Raw genomic sequence first — 17986 nt, forward strand, 5'->3', positions numbered from 1 at the left:
CATGTTAAGGTCTCTCTATTTTAACCTAGATGACAAGTGTTGAGTCATGGAAGCAGCTTTTTTGTTTGTAAGGTAAGGCTATGTAGTTTTGTCCATTGACCTTTCTTAACCCTGCATTGGCAGTTGTCTTTTCACTAGGCTTTCCTTTTATATTTTCTTATATCGTAGAATGAACCATGAAGGCTCAAAACCAACTGCAGATGCTATGTAGGAAATAATCTTCCATGCTATCCTTCATCAATTGATAGTCTGTTCTCATTGGATATGGCAACATATATAAGTGGACATTACGTACCCATATGGATGTTGGGTTCATTAATATCATCATTTAGTGCCAATATTTTTCTGTTATTATTCAGTACATAGTCATGTTCACTGGTGTAGAAATATATTTGATGCATTAATTGCCATTTATTGTTGTTGAATGCTGACCTTCACCTTGCTTTGTCTTTGAAGGTATTGCTGAACTATTTTCTTGAGCGACAGTGCTTGTTGCAGTGCCTCAGATGGATCTTTGCGAATGCATGTAAGTTCATGATAATGCTGTCTTTCTGTCTTGCTAAGTTTGATGTCCTTATTGGTTGAGGAAAACTTTGGTTTGGTCAGCAGATTATATATTACAGTATGTCACTGTAATCTCCATATTGGTCGAAGAAAATCTTGGTTAGATCATCAGATTATATATTGCAGTCTGTCACTGTAGTTACTTGACATATCCTGAAAGGTGGTTCATCAGCTGCTTAGTAAGCAATAAGAACACATGCCTCATCTCTACAGACTCCATTGGAACTTTCTTGTAGTTAAGATAATGCTAGTTGGGTCCATCGATACTCACCAAAGTTCGATGTTTTTCCCTTCAGGCATGCTATGCTTCTTTTGTTTGCATAACATGCATGTGCGCTCTTGATGTGTGTGTGAAAATGGGTGTGTGCATGCACATGTCTGAAACATGCATGAGTAAGGTTGATAGTGGGTCAGATATTTTCAGGTACTCGAGTAAACTTGACTTCAATCGGATTTTGGACAGGTTTTGGTATAAAGTAGGTACCAGAGTTTGGATTCGAGTACATAAATGCTTCGTCAGGTTTTGGTGCCCTACCTATTGTAAATGCTAATATAGGGGAGGGATGGCAACAAGTAAAAGGTCAGATCAGGTTCCGGAAGCCTTTGATTGAGTTTTGGGGCAAGTTTGGGTAGGAAAAAAGGTGTTTAAGTTGGATTTGGGTTTGGATTAAGGTGAATCTCACTGGTACCAAACTCGCTGTCAACTGTATGTGTGAGCATGGCTGTTGAGTACATTGAATGAAGTGTGGGGCAATTGTATTTTGGTCTGGCAAGTGTGATTCCAAGTGAGATTCTCTTGTGAGATAGGAGATTCCCTCTGTCACTTAGAATTGCAACTATGAATCATTTAGTTATCTTTCGAATTTCTGAATTTCAAAAACATCTAAAACCCGAAAAGTAACCATTGGTTTCAGTCCTGTTGTATGATTGAAGAGATACAAGCTACCATCTGTTGAATTCCGCTGCAAGTGTGATGGCTATGCTCAGCACAAGTGCGGGCGAACAAACACCCATGCTATGGGTGATAAAAAACTTGCTCTATAAGAGCAATGGTGTGAAGGCAATTCTCCATGACAGGTCAAGGTGTAGCTTATCCATAAGACAATTCCAGAAGCATGTGGTGTGAAGATTCTGGGACATACTGATGGGCAGTTCATATTTGCTCCTGTGTTTTGGGAACTGGAACCGGCATAGTAGCTGAATGCTGAGGTCTAGTTGAAGGAAGTGGTAATTGCTAAATTTACACTGAAAGAGAACAGAACTGAATTTACTTTAATTGCTAATGATTTAAGGGGGCAATTTGTTGTTATACTTCAAGGAAGGCATACCATAAGTTTTGGGCTACCAGTTAATTGTTGTGTACAGGAGATCACAACTAAACATCAGAACTAAACAATATGTATCACTAAGAAAGTGCTATATTAATAAATGGAGAGTGAGAGAGATGAAAAAGAAATTAATTGCTTGTTGAATCAGAAACAATCAACAACAGAAGTTACAGATTAGAAGTAAATATATTAGAGAAGAAAGAACAACTAGAGAGGGAAGGAGGGCTGGGGAGAGTGAAGATACCCGGCCATTCATTTTCTAACGAACATTAATTATAAGGCCAATTACAAGTGGTTATATGGTCTTGCATTTATAAATTTCATCGACTTATCTTAATAAGACTAGGACACAGGTATAAAGAAAAATGATGTGATAAAACTTACCTTTCTGAAAAGTTTGTACTCTCAAAATGTTAACATATAAAGCAACCTATAGAGTTCTCTAAACTCAAGTCCTAATGGCTTAATAAATTATGTAGGTTATACAATACATCCAATTGAATACTTGAACATCAACACAAACTCCGTCTAGGAACATTAATGACAAAAGTATGTGCCTATGCAAAGTGAACTATGATCACATTCCCGTTTGTGTTTGAAGTGCTAGAAAACTGGTGTTGTGTGTTGTTTTCCTAATTGCAATTTGTAGTTGTTGCAGTGAGTCCTCGAAATGGGATGTTGGAAATATTTTGATGTGTTCATTGTCTTCCACCTAAACAAATTGTTTCAATGTTGAAAGTTATAACTCTTTTATGATGCACTAGTTAACATATCTATATCTTACTTTCATTAATTTAATTGTTCTCTATTTTCACCAATGAAGGATGTGTTCTTGTGCAGTACACACAAGCAATGGTTTGCTTTCAACAGAAGCTTTTAAGGGCATAGCGTTGCAGTTAATCAATGATGGGTTTGATCGGAAGCTACTGACCATCTTCCAAGATCTCCTTTTATCTGTTTTTTCTGATCAAACTGTATGTTGATTCAAGTCCTTTTTTCTCTATCTAGTTGTATGTTATACTATATTAATTGAATCGGTTGCTTCAAACTCTGTTTAGGTGTAACTATTTTATTGTTTAGCTTCATGTGACATTTAGACTTATATCTTAAACTTCTTTCCTAATAACTATTAAACTCCTGTTTTAATAGTTAAAGCCTTGTCTAGTCTTTTTAAGTACTGCATTATGTATAAATGGCTTAGGATCTATTTTGAAAATTGCAAATGTGCATTTTTGTGGGTACATTTGTTTTGGTGGGCAGTAAGACTTAACTAACCTTCAATCATTTTCCAACTCCCCTTCCCCTAATAAATTATAGAGTTGCACATTATGTTTTATACACCTAAGAATCATTTAACTTCAACCATAAGGGAGCAAGAACTCAAGTTGGTGTCTCACTTTCAATCATTTTTTTTGTTCTCTAGTAGCCATTTCAAATTCATGTTTTTAGATTTTGTATTATATTTTAATATATGATGACATGATGGAAAGGAAAAAAGTGGAATGAGTTAAGGAAAAGATAAATAAGCTCACCACCCCATAAAACATCAAAAGGTACATATATCACCACTCACAAAGGAGTTTAACCGGGAACACAAGCCTTAGAAACTCACCACTTGTAAGGAATTTACAAGGGAGATAAAAAGTTGTATGAGAAAGCCAAGACCTCTATAAAAATAATATTCAAATCACTCTATATGTCATCACTAAGGCTTAGAAGCCACAATATATACAGAGGCTTGGAGCAACTCTTCAAGCATGGGTGAGTATTAGTTCCTTACCATTCTCAATATCAAAATTAATGTAAAACAAATAAAAACGTATATAATAACTAAAAATCACCTAGAAACTCAAGTAGATAATTCTCTTTCATTCTTGGTAGTACTGCCACCATGACATTTGTAGAGAAAAATGAAAATGACTTTTTCTAGAAAACTTCAAATTGAATTATTTAAAATTCTCTATATCCTTGGTTTACAGAGCTTTCCAATGGCTTTAGAATAATGTGCTTTATAAATGTCTCAGCATTAATCTCGAAATTTATATGAAATTAGTCCCTAAATCTTGGTTCATTGGAAAGCTAAGAGATTAATAAGAATACCTTGAATTCTCTTGATTCAAGTTATGGGAATACTCCTGTGTCAACATATAAAAAAAGGAGAGAATTATTCGACTTTAGCTATAGTTCGGAAGAAGACTAGTTGGTGTCTCATTTTCAATTATTTGTTTTGTTCTTTTGGCAGCGATCTCGGAGTCCTACTTTATTGATTTTGAACTCTCATATTTTAGTCGTTTTGCTTTAACTTAATCAACCTTTTTCTCATGGTATTTGCTTTGTAGGAAGTTGATCTCAAGATTCTTTGGGTGGATGAGATATTGATTGAAGAAAACCTACTAATGGACATTTTATTCCTTGCTTATTATGATAATTTTTGTAGTTGCAAGATTGAGCAATGGAAAACTATGTGCTCACTTTTCAAGGTAAATTATTGGTTCCTGTGCTAGAGTTTAAATTTCAATATACTTATCCACTTCAGTGATAAATATGTGCTACAACAAAATGCAGGATGTACTTTGTGGGTCACTTAATATAGGGAAAGTAGCAGTTTCAACAGAAGCAAGAAATTCATTCGCTCATGTGAGAGCTAAGATGGTGCTTATACTTATTGAAACCCTGGACCTAGAAAATCTACTTCATATGGTTCATGATCAGATTCCATTCAGGTTCTTTCTAGAACTGTTGAACTCCGCTTTTCTCATTTCTTTTAGGCCAATTTGTCTTTTTTGTTGACCTGTTCCTATGTATCTTGGTTTGACATTTTCACTTGTATCAGGGAGGGTGGTTCTGTATTTTCTGTAATTGACATCAAAGAGATGGATGCTCAAGTGTCAAGTTTTTATGACTTAGGGGCTGTGGAAGCAGGGCCTCTGCTTCTTGCTTGGGCAGTTTTTCTAAGTCTATTGTTATCCCTTCACGAGACACACAATAGTAGTACCCTAATGGTAAATACCATCAGATTTCCTAGTTTCTGCAGTAGCCTTTATAATGTTTTGTGCATTGACACATTTTTTAGGAGATTGATCATGTCAGTTATGTTCGCCAAGCATTTGAGGTTGCAGCATTTGATTATATACTTGAGATTCTTGGCAATGACACATTCAGAGATTCTGATGTAAGTTTTTATTGCAAGTATTTCAGTCAAAATGTAGAATTTATGTCATAGTTCATTATCTCTAGACTGTTGGTTTTTGCTTAACATTGATTATAATAAATTGCTACTGGTAGAACATAGTGTCATTTCAATTTTTTAATGAATATGTCTATACTAATTTTCTGGATTTGTTGGTTACCTGTAAATTGAATCATATTGTCCGAAACTTACTAAAGTTTCTTTAGTGCTTGATATGGACTTCATAAGTGATCTAAGTTATTTTCTTTGCAGGGTCCTGTTTCTGGTTTCTTAAGTGTCATGAGAACATTCTTGTCTGCTTTTATCGCCTCCTATGAGCTATCCCATCAGGTATAACATTTTGTGCAAAACAGGACGAACATTCAATTCCCTTGGTGTGGAATATCTTGTTCTTTCCAAGATTTGAGTGAATAGCCAATATATTATACTAATCACTGGACTTTCTATCCAGAAAGAAGACAACACTCTGATCAAAATTTTGGACATCCTATACCATATATACCATGGGGAGGTGTGATCGTATAAAATTTTGTTCATCAGCTTTTCTGATTTTTTGTAGCTTTAGATGTTATCATTTACTTAGTTGTGCACATTGTTTGTCCTGTATTTTTCAGGAATCACTTGCCCTGCAGTTTTGGGATAAAGAATGTTTCGTTGATGGTCCAATTAGATCTATCCTTTTTATGTTAGAGAAAGAGTACCCTATTCATATCACTGAATTTGTACGTTTGTTGTCTGCCGTTTGTGAAGGATCTTGGCCTGCAGAGTGTGTGTACGTGATCCTTTCTTTTCTTTTACTGTTTATATCTGTCCCCCGTGTGATTCTTATATCCTAGCCTTTTTCTAGTCATGGTTTTGCTTTGAAAGGCTTGAAAATTCTGGGTCAAGGTCAAGCTATGAATTGTTGTGTCAATCTGAACAAGATTAGCCAAATAGGTGATCATATTTGTCAGAAATGGATTTTAAAAATTAAAGACAAAAATATATAAAATAAAAAGGATTGCACTAGTATTGTAAAAGAAATATAGAGATTAGAGTACTAAGACAATAACAACTATGTTAGTATTAGTTTTCAGGCATATAAATCATAAAAATACTCTAATGGAGATTGGGGGTGGATCAGATTGGTTGATCTCATGTCATGATCAGCTGATTTTTCTAACCATTGTGTCAGAAATAGTGTTCGGATTCAACATGTTCAACACGATAATAAAAGTTTGTTAAAAACATAGAGGTGGCTCATGCATGGATTTGTATGTAGAATAAGTTTTTATTATTTTGTCATAGAAGTTCAACAAATATTCAAGATATGAGACAGAAGTAAAAGCTTTGGTTGTGTTATTAAGAAACAATACTACACTATGCCACTTTGGTTGTAAGAGACAATATTATTCTAGAGAGAGACATATCTCAAATTTATAGTAGACTTGACACTGAAATGTGCCTCGATTCATCTATATGGTTATTTTTTTCTTTTCCCTGGATGAACACTATTATTCACATTTGAATTTGGGATCAAAATCAGCCTGGATTGATAACATTGGTTGAATCAGCCTAATTAGTTTTATATGGAAGTTGGTTTACTGAATCAAATTATTGATTGGCTAGAATTGTTGCAGATCAGTTATAACCAGTTATAGCTAGTCAAGATTGACTAGAAGTTGGTTATAGTCAGTTGGAATTGATCAAAGATTGATTCCAAAAATTTGATTGGACTTGGAACATAGTCCTTTTGAGTCCTATTGATCTGCAAAAAATCAAGCATTTTTGGAATCAGATATGGTCAATCTTTTTTTTTTCTTTTTTTGATGCTCATTTAAAGGATGAAGTTAAGTATTCTGAAAAATTTGTCTATTTAGGCAAAATTATATTATATCTAACCAAAGTTGGTGATTTTTATGTTACCTCTCTATATATTAGTTTAGCACATATATTCTTGCAAAACTCAAAAACATGCATATAAACTAATTGCAGTTAATATCTTTTAGCTGATTATTAGAATAATGAATAAGACTCCAATTGACATGACTGCCCATCAAATCAGGTGTCTTTTCTGCAGCCTTCTACTTTTTTCTGTAGCATATGATCCTTTGACTTCAAATCATTAAGTTTCTTCCAGTATAATCCTTTAAATATCTCAATTCTCTTCCAACATTGAAGCAGGCAGTGAAAGAGGAAGAGAAAAAGGAAAGAAACAAGGAAACAGAGAAAAATAATCGGTGAAAATAATAACAATATATTAGTTATTTAGATTTTTTTTCTTCTATTTTTAAGTCAAATTTTCTGCTGGTAATCATGGTTAGTAATGCTTAATTGGAGTTTATTAATGAGAGTGATATATTTAGAGGATTTAAATATTGGGAGGGATGCGTATGCATAAAAAATTGTACGGACAAATACACTACTTCCAAGCTTCGAGATGGTAAATATGTAAAAAAAAAAACTATGTTTTTATCCTTTAAGTTCATATCTATTATATATTATGCAGACAGAGTGACATTATTGGACCTTGCACTTAGCGTGCCTACATGCAGCGCTGCTGAAGGTGCGGACATCACTGCCTTGGTAGTTAATACTTAATACATTCCATTCTGGTACCTAGGCAGCAAGCGGTATCCGATGATAACTCATGCCTTGAAAATTAGCGAATGCCTAAATTCACACAGGTCTCAGCCATAATGGTGTTAATTCTCCTGAAGGTTGAGTAAACCAGTCTATAAATTACATTAACATGTTATTGTACTCTGAAAGGTTTGTTTGTCTAATCTTTCTTTATCATTCAAACAAATATCATTCAAAGTTTCAAACAAACTTGAGTGCTGAAATCTGTCCAATATTTCCTAGGCCATTTGTGCAGGTCTTAGTCTTACCATGTACATGGTCAATCACAAAATCAGTGATCATAAGATCCTGCAATATGTCTTCTTATGACTTGTGCTTCTTTTGCATCAACTATTGTAGATGGCATTTGGATCATTTACCTTTCTGATAACTTTTTGTAGCAATATGTTTTACTATATTTCATTTCTGGTAATATTATTTTGGTGAATATTGAAATGCATGATATTGGATAATATATGTGGCTATGTGCTACTATTACATGATTGATTGTTGGCCTTTTTGACAGGTATAACTATCTAGATAAGATGAGTGGTATAACAACACTGTTTGAGATTTCTGGTGGTTATGGTGATAAAACTGTTTCTGATATCATTGAGACTCATCATCCTATAGAAGTTCCTGGTGTTGAAGGCCTTTTGATACCTAGTGGAACCCTTGGCCGTATCTTGAAAGTCCTTGCCCCAAATATTGCTATTGTTTGTTGGGAGGTAAATCACATGAGCTTTTTTGTTGCAATGATTTTGATCTTGAAGTTGCTAATAATTTTTTTCCTGTGCTATTTTACATTGAGACTGTGGATACTTTGCTAGAATAACTGCTTAGCTGGTTTTACTGCAAGGTTGCATTATCGTATGTGAATTAGATATCATCCTCTTTGTTGAATTGTTTGGTTAGGCTGTCTAAGCTTGTGACCGATAGAAGTGTTATCTACATATTGTCAAGCATTTTTAATCTTACGGATATTGCCTTTATATGATCATTTTAGTTAATTAATGCATACATTGCATACATTGGTCATTTACCATTCTCAGTGTTAACATTTTAATCCTTCCCAAAAGTATTTTGAGATTTAAAAACAAATTGGATTATTTGAAGATTTGTACGCATGTGACTAGCAACCAAGCTACAGAAGTGGAAGCCACTGCAACTGGGGCAGGTGGTGGATCAGTTGTGGAAATGGTTGCAGTGGTGAACTGTAGGCAGTAGTAGTGTTGGTGATCAAACATCGATGGAGAATAGTGGTAATTGCAAGTGATGTTTGGTGATGATGGGGACTGGGGAGTGGGATCAGCTAGGTGGTGGCGGATGGCATTATGTGGAAGTGGTGGTTGAGGAAAGGTGGGGGAAGCAGCAATTATAGGTGATGGCCTGTCAAATGGTTAGGGATATGGGTATTTCTCATACTTGTGATAGACCTCTGTTCTTCTATTAAGTCTCCTAACTTTTGGCAGTTAATCCATATATGATCTGAAATCTGAATATTCGTTTTGGTTGTTAACCTTAATAATTTTTCTGTTCCTTCTATTCTTTGCTGAATATGTTTTACATTATTGTTGACAATATCTCGAGTCTCCTGACACGTCTCTGTATGTACCATGTAGTGTGCACATTCAGGCATTTTGCTTCTTGTTTTGCGTTTGACACAGGACATTCATTCAGATAATGTGGATGATGTATCATTCACTCTTAACCTTTTGCACCGGATAATATCATTCAATAAGGTACTTTGATTTTCATTAGTTTTTTTAGTTCTTTCTACTCTGGGTACCTTCTTTTCTATTTTGGGTAACATCAAAGTGATATAGTGATGACATTTTTTTTCAGATATTTAAGCTTGTACCCATTTTGCTCAGAATACGCAACATGATTGCTTGTAATGAAATTCTGTTTCTAACACATAAATACTTTAAATATATCACAGCACTATTGTGATAAGACCTAGCAAATTTTTTATTTCTATTTCTTTCCATTACCATGCATACATGACTAGCAAGTTTGACATGGCCTTGTAATTAGACCTAGTCCTTTCGGTATATTTGGTTCAATTAGAATGCTTACATTATGCACAACTAGAAGTTCTTTAATTTTGATTCTAGAGTCAGTACAGTTTTTTTGTTTTTGACTAATACATTAATTTATATATATCAAACTATCTGTTGATGCAAGGAGTCATTTTTGTCGAGTGAGATTGCAATAAGTCGGTCCTAAACTTTTGCGTATTTGTTGATGCAACAGGCCATTATTTATTGAGTGAAATTGCAATAAATTTGCCCTTAATTTTTTTGCATTTATTGGGGTGAGCATTATCATCGGCTGGTTATAGATGTAATCACTTACTTGCTTTCTCACTAATTTAAATCAGGTTAATTCCTTGTGATATATAAGTAATTTCCTCCATACTGCATGGGTTTTTTTTTATATATAATAAGTATTAACAAATTTCCACACAGCTTTCTGAATTTTATTTTATATTATTAGAAAACTAAATTTCCTTTGGTTCACAAATTACTCTTCAATTAAGCATACTCTAAAAAGTCATACCAGCAGATGTTGATTCATCTGATCTTTCTGAAATTTATTAGTTGTGTCATAGGTGTAAACTTACGGCTTCCAAATAACATTGAGATTTACTTCAACCACAAGCATGCTTGTGATCTGAATGACCCAGAATAGTTCAATAAAGTTGACTTCTAGTAAATGTGCAACTACTTCATGAAAATTTCTCCTTTCTGTTATTCTTAATGTTGTCTACATTGAAAGCTCTATCATCCATATGGTCCAATTCTAAATTCGAGTTCTCTTCTATAACATTAATGATATTTTTCACTTTTATTGCTATCTTTATGATCATCCATATTATTGCTTTTTGGTATTGATTTATCTTGCAGGCTCTGGGTTTTGCTTTGATGGGCCTGGACAAGTCATTGCCTATTCAAACATCTAAAAATAGCATGCAATTGGCAATGGGCATGAGGTAGGAATACACAATATAATGTTTTGCACAGTGTTTAATTTTCCCCTTATTTCTAATTTTTCTTACATTTTCCAGTGTTGATATGGTCAAGATCATCTGCACCTTGATCTTCAAGTCAGTCCAAGATGTCAGCAAAACACAAATACTATCTGTCTCTTTGGACATATTGACTGAGATGCTCAAATGGTAAGCTAAATTGTAGTTGAAGCCTAAATTCTGATCTTATTTGTGTTTTTGATAAAGGTATACATGTTCTTTCCCACTATCATTTGTATTATATTTACATATAATCCTCTGTAGATGTCTTTTTTCTTTAAATTTCATATATAGTATGATGTGGTGCTGAACACTATCTTTAATGTCACCTGATCTTCCTACTTTCATCTGTTCATATTTTTGCGAAATATATCGTTAACATTGATAACCACTGATATTGCTGTTGTACTTGCTACATACTTGAGAAGAAATCTGTAATACTCCATAGTTATCAGGTTCTGTCATGTTACAGAAATATTTACAGAAAACTTTTGTTTACAGAAATATTTTTGGCAATGCTTACAGGTTACATTGGTCCTCAGAACCAAAAAGTAAGCAAGAAATGGTAATTGAAGTTGATCTATTATAATGTGCCTCTTATAAAAATTAGGCTGGACGCAATAGGGATAATCAACTGGGCAATAACTATTGCTTGATCCAATGTTTTAAATGTTGATCCGGTACTGGTTTCAGTTTTCTACTGGACCGATATGGTACTAGTATACCAGGCAGTATATCAACCCATACTGCCCGGTATTAGTTGAAAAAAAATTAAAAAAAACTAAGTACCTACTGGTACTGGACCACCGGCTAAAACCTGTTGGTACACATAGTACCAAACATGGTTTGATCTAGGTCATATTCTGTAGTTGATGTTTCTTAGCAGCAGCCATATGGTTTGACATTTTCCTACACTAACCTAGTGCATGAGCCTTCGGCGATGTGGGGATTGGGGAGTATAGAATATCTAGATCTATTCAAGAATGCAGTGTGACCTCTTTTGGTATCTAAAACCTCAAAGCCATGAATTTAGTTGGAATGGAGCAACCTGTGGCTGAGGTTCAATTTTCATATTTTGACCTAGATACGTGATATAATAATTTTTTAGAACAAATTGTGGAATTTCATTTGGTTGACGTCCAAAATATGGTCACTAGAGCTTCTATATATTGACTGTACTGCATTAATGTTTTATATTTTGGAATTTACAACTTACTGGCTGCTGTATGTCAAGGAGCATATAACATGGTAAATACATGGATTGCTGTACCTTCTGCCTCAGGTTCATGTAAGCTTGGATTGAGTGAAATTAAATTCCATGACTTCATAGTTGGCTTTTTTGAGTCTAAGGGAGAAAAAGGCTCAAAGGGTAGCTGCTTCCGTTCTCCACTTTGCTTGTTTGCCATCTCCTTGGCCACCGTATCTTCCACTCTGTTGCTTGATTTCTTACTTCCTTGAGGTCCTACCCCTCAAAGCCTTGTGCCTTAAAACCTGTTGCTCATCACCATTCTTGCTTCTTCTCCACCCTTTTTCTCCTTTTAGACTCTTGTTTACTTGAATGATGCTGACAGAAGTTTTCCCTCAAAACTATGCATTCCTTCTTTATTCTATTGGCCGCGGCATTTTGTTTCTCCTAGCCCTTTCAGTCATGTAATTAGTTTGTCATTATTGATGTACAGCCTCTTATTTGTCCTCATTTTTGTAACAAATTGACATTTCAAACATGTCAATTTTTAACTTTAGATATGGACAAAAGTTATTTTCATAGCAAAATTATTCATTAAGAGCTCATAGCCCATTTACAATGCAACTTATCTGTGTAGATGCTCAAATCCTTTCTCATTTGTTATTAGTTTCTTTATCATGCATGTGTCTTACTGTATTTTTATGAATGAGTAAATTGTTTATCTAGAGCCACTACCACAGACATTTCCCCCATTGAATTAACAAAAAGGGACATTAGGCACTTGAGTCCTCAATCCTTTCTTTTTTTGCATGAACCACATGCTCCTTCCTGTAGTTTGTTATAAATATGAAATACACATCTAAGATTCTGAGCAGCCATTTGTTATTGTTTGTGAATCACTCGACTCCACCATTTGAGCTATGCCTTTAAATTCTATTCACAATTGATTGTGCTACTGTGGTTGTCCTTTCATCTGATTTTAATGCCTTTTTCTTTGGCAGTTCTGTGATGCTTTATAATTTGTTCAAGATGTAGTTACTTCTTGTAGTATCTTAGGCAAATGTACTCTCCTAATCATCATGTACCATAAATCATTCACTCCTCTAAACTGTATATTTCTATCTGAATAACATGACATTTTTTATTGTGAACTATTCATACCTCATCTTAGATCAATATGAACATTGCAGTTCAAATTCACTTTCCAGCCTGCGCTTTACACTTTTCACTTCACCGATCACCAGGATGGTGAATAACTGTGTCTCTGATATGTAAATAAAAATTATGAACTTTTTCATTTCAAATTGACAAGAATAGCCATTTTGCAAAACCATCACTAAATATTCCATATCAGTGTTTAAAACTTATACGTTGTTATCCATGCCATCTTTGCCTTCACTATTGCTGAGAAGTACTGATGACATGCTGTTATGTGTGTTGGTGAAGATAAAACATTTCTTAGTGCACTCTGTTCACAATCTTTCCTGTCAGTTACTGATCTTTAAATCCTGATATTGTTTGGAGTAACAGTGCATTTTTTTTGTCTTAGAAATAATTTTGAGTTAATTGTGGCTTCTTTTGATGTAGCGTACCTTCTCATGTTATTGAGGCAGTGGTGAAATCAAATATTTTTGATGTAAATACCAGTGGCACTTCAAGGTAAATCTTTGATCGACACGGTTCTCTTTAATTCGTCCATAAAAATAGATGTAGGTTCTTAATTCTTGTTCATGAGTTAATTTTGTGATAAAATGATGCTTTATTTGTACCATAATCTCTTGCTATTATGTAGACATTCTTATTCGATGTAATCTTTCACTGACTTCTATACTCTTTTGTTTCATCTGGCAAATTGCATGAAATGGTACTAACTGCACATGAACTTTGCACCTTGCTTCCTATATATATCAATTCAAACAGATACATGTATCACATGAGTCTTTTACTTTTTTCTGAGCATAAGATCAGACGAGCACTGATCCATAACTTATTTGGTTAAAGAAAATGACGAAAGCAACCAGGAGTTATTGTAAAGGATTCCCAGAGATGAACAGCTATGATGCTTTTATCAAAAACTGAATCATAGAATGATTCTATTTGGTGAGCCTGCGTACGCATTTTCTTACATAAATGTTGATCTAATCTGTGATTAGAAACTATTACTCAAAATAAAAAGGCTGGTACATGAAAGATGCATGGTGATTACTGTTTGGAGGTCAAATCTGATTCAGCTCAGGTGGTCATATTGGGTTAAATTGTGATGTTTGCTTTAGCCAATGGAAGGCCTTATTTTCATGTAGCTTTTCTGTACTTAAATAGACTTTATGTACTAGAATACCGCAAATGAAGCTTTCGGTACTTAAATGGAGCTTTCTGAAGGAATTACTAACACTTGATGGCCAGAAGAACAAGATCTGAACTGGCTTGATTTAAAGAGAAAAGAAATATTAAACTACAAGGGGATTTTCAACTTGCACTTAGATTGTTGTATCTTCAGTTTGGTTCCTTTTGTTTTAGTTTTGGATCATGTCTAATGAGTTAGTCATAAGTAAAGCCTGAGTCAAATTTGGAAATCTACCTTTACTGGTTTCTAGGAAAAATTGAAAAATATTTGTTGTGTAGACTTCTTCTAATAAAGAGGTTTATTATTATTTTACAGTTTCCCCTCCAACTTATAAGGAGTCAAGATGCAATCTATAAAAATAGATTTGAAAGGGTCCAAAAATGTACAAAAGGGCAACATGTACTGGAAGTCTGGAAAGATGGCAATTTTAAATATTATAAACTGGAAGACACTACTGAACAAGGAAGAGATACTGTCTTTGGGTTTTATAGAAGATACATAGTAATATTATGTCATCTAGACTTTTTTCTTGTGTTATCTATTCTTTTACAATTTTCATTTTGTTTTCTTTGATATTAGCACTTCCTTTGCATCTATTTCTATTTAGAGTTTTTTGCTTGATTCTTTGAAGTATCTTGACAAAGAATGATATTTTATATATTTAGCTGCTTGTAACATTCTGTTTTCTGTTTCATTTTAGGAATTAGGACATCCTTTTTTTCCCAATGTGTTAATAATAGATTTTTTTTTCTGTGGTTGTCACAATCTGGGAGGACATGGCTGTTGATTTGACTAACTCTAGTAAATGGCTGTTGATTTGACTAACTCTAGTAAATCATGATTAATTAATTTGAATTTTAGTTGATTTACTTGTCTATCTTGACCTTTTCTATGGAATTGATGCCTGCTATTTTGTTTCATGCACTTTAGCTAAACGATTTATTCTAAAGTTTTGTTCTTTGACATTGTGAAAGTTTTTGGTTCACCTCAATTTTAGGTGTCATCAGTAGTGTTTGAAAATTGACATAAAATTTGGATCAGCACTGTGACTTTGGTTCTTGAATAGGCATAAAACCAAGTTATTTTTCTCTTGAAAAATAAGTCATAAGGAATAGGTAAGTGGTGAAAATGAGAAGAATGCAAGGACAAGAAATATCAGGGTGATTGACAAACCCATATGTCATGCATGTCATCTTTGGCTTAACCCCTTTGTTGGTGGGGTCGGTTGAAAATTTTCTTTCATTTTCTTTTTAATATGATCCTACCCTTTGATCCCATGTTCCTTTTTTTGTTGGTCTTCCTCTAGGCTTTCACCATTAAGAAGCCCATCCCATGATCTTCAAGATGTTTTGTGGAGCACAATCTTGTGTTGAAAGATGCACTTAATCTAATCGAGGCATTGAAGTCTCTTTTCAATAGATCTGAAACACCCAGGAAGCTGATGTATTTGTTTTGCTAGTGCTCCATAATTTGTTTGATCAAACAAGTTGACCCAGTGGAGCTTTCCCACGAAACATCTTCTTAAATTAAAAGACTTGAATCTAACATTATCATGATTGGACATTAAATGAGATACAAAAATTCATTGTTTGGAATTAAATCCAGTTTCTTAAAAGTTTGATCTTAATGAAGTGATCTCTCTATTTGCAAGTTGCTGCATGAATCAACTGATTTCTGATAGGAATCTGGAGTCCTGGAGAACAATGTCATGGCTTATTAATGTCTTTGTCATAGATTTAATTTCTTCTGACACCATTGGCCATCATGGTCAAGTGGCACACTGATGTTAAACCCTAATAGCTGATATAATTTGTTCGATGTTGAACTTACATCTTTATTTTATTATTTTCTGAACAAGATAATCACTTTTAGGATTATCTTGTTCAGAATTTTTAGAATTCATGATAAGAATTTTGAAGTATTGGATTTTAGTTACAAGCAATTGATAAAGTCACTTGTGTGTCTATAAAGCGTGACATCACTTTTGTTTTCAGTGGTACTTGGTTGCTTTCAGGAGGCCTTGTTAGGATGCTGATGGAAGACTCTGGGGAAAAGGATGATTCTTATGCATTAGCTGCTTCAGGCATGTCTTCTGTTTTCAAAATAAATATCTGTGCTCTAATTTGAATTCTTTGCATTTATATTATCTACATCTTCTGCAGAAAACATGTCTTACTTTCTTATCTTGCTTCTTCCTTATTGGGTTTTTCCATCTGTAAAATCTTCCTAACCATGAACTGCCAGTGAATCGATATTTTGACCTTTTTTTTTAAACATCATCCCTTTAATGTCGATCTTCTCATGGTGAAGTTGGTGTGCGTTGTTGATGATATATTTCAGATAATGAATATCTATATTAATATAACAGACCTGTTTTTGTGCTCAGTAAGCTTCTTATGAATTACTTCCACATGTGGTGGTCTGCTGACTGAAGAAGGGTAAAGACTAAAGACATTGATGGACATGGAACTCCTAGAAACTCGGGGATGCTAATACATATCTAATTAATACATAGAGCCTACATAAAGGGTAATAACCAACCATTGATATGTACTTTGATTTCATTGGTTGCTCTTCTTAGCCAACTTTCACTGTGTTGATATACCCACTGAAAGCATCAAGATATGGCTAGAGTTTATGTTGTCTAAATTATAAGATCAACAAGGTTATCTGCATAAAGTGTCTCTGGCCATCAAGCTCTGTTGAGGGCACATCACTAGTGTGATCTTGATCATTGATTTTATGAATCTTATAATATATGTTATAGACTAGTATTCCTTATTTTCTTCTTTTGATTCAGTGAAGTTTAAAATGCTTAATTATGTCATAACTAAGTGTGCCATTATGTCATTGCAGTTCTTGATTTCACTGTTCAGCTTGTGGAGAAAGGAGCAGAGGATAACTTGGTTTCTGCTTTTATTATATTCTCTCTTCAGTATGTCTTTGTCAATCATATGCATTGGAAGTACAAGTCAAAGCATTCTTGTTGGAAAGCGACACTGAAGGTTGATTCTTCTATTCCTTGTGCTTGTATAAATATTCAATGTTATTGCTCTGCCCATGGTAGTGCATGTAAGATTTAATCCTTTCTTACTCGTTTGTAATTCCTCTTCTTGTGTTTATGGAATGTGCTCATACTGTTGATGTGTTATACATGTAACTTCAGTCTGTGCTTCCTCTACATATTAATCGACATAGACTACTTTAATCATTGATCAGCATTTGTTTTGGGTGACTTATGAAACTTCATTAGATTGATGATGATATTTTGCAGGTTTTTGAAGTAATAAAGAGTTGCATCAGAGCATCAAAGGATTCACAAAAGCTCAGTGGCATCATATGGGACATTTTACTTTATGACTCCTCTGTCCATAATATCCTCTGCCGGATTATGTGTATATCAGCAGAGGCCTTGGTATGCACTAATGCTATTTTGTGATTTTTTTTCCTTTGCCATTTTATCAAGTTCGTAATGCTGACAGTTCTGATCTGTGTGAATGATGAAAATAAACAGAGGTCATATATCAGTCACCATCATGAATTCAAGGAAATTGAATACCTTCAGCTTGCCATCTGTTCTGCTTTTGATGTATTATGCTCTATTATGCCTTATATATCACAGGTGAATAAATTTTTAATACACACTGACAATACTTGTCTACCGAAGTTTTTTTTGTAATTTCTAATTTTTAGAAAAGATGTATCCATATAGTTAAATTCTGTTTAGCACAGACTTACTAGT

The 17986-nt window shown here is 34.1% G+C and overlaps 1 protein-coding gene across 2 annotated transcripts in view; it reads left to right on the forward strand.

Annotated features, from left to right (window-relative positions):
* The window catches only part of LOC135653207 (uncharacterized), a 45672-nt gene that overhangs the window by 3845 nt on the left and 23841 nt on the right, over positions 1–17986 (forward strand). The window contains exons 4-21 of one of the 2 annotated variants that reach the window (XM_065174884.1): positions 457–526; positions 2733–2866; positions 4232–4372; positions 4458–4615; positions 4726–4894; positions 4966–5064; positions 5335–5412; positions 5534–5593; positions 5697–5854; positions 8210–8411; positions 9306–9425; positions 10593–10678; positions 10754–10864; positions 13488–13559; positions 16239–16327; positions 17101–17249; positions 17519–17659; positions 17759–17866. In XM_065174884.1, coding sequence (XP_065030956.1) covers positions 457–526; positions 2733–2866; positions 4232–4372; positions 4458–4615; positions 4726–4894; positions 4966–5064; positions 5335–5412; positions 5534–5593; positions 5697–5854; positions 8210–8411; positions 9306–9425; positions 10593–10678; positions 10754–10864; positions 13488–13559; positions 16239–16327; positions 17101–17249; positions 17519–17659; positions 17759–17866 — 2145 coding nt within the window. The remainder of the gene's footprint in view (positions 1–456; positions 527–2732; positions 2867–4231; positions 4373–4457; positions 4616–4725; positions 4895–4965; positions 5065–5334; positions 5413–5533; positions 5594–5696; positions 5855–8209; positions 8412–9305; positions 9426–10592; positions 10679–10753; positions 10865–13487; positions 13560–16238; positions 16328–17100; positions 17250–17518; positions 17660–17758; positions 17867–17986) is intronic. The other variant, XM_065174885.1, reaches the window with a different exon arrangement.

This window comes from Musa acuminata, chromosome BXJ3-11 (genome assembly GCF_036884655.1).
Source record: "Musa acuminata AAA Group cultivar baxijiao chromosome BXJ3-11, Cavendish_Baxijiao_AAA, whole genome shotgun sequence".
NCBI lineage: Eukaryota > Viridiplantae > Streptophyta > Magnoliopsida > Zingiberales > Musaceae > Musa > Musa acuminata.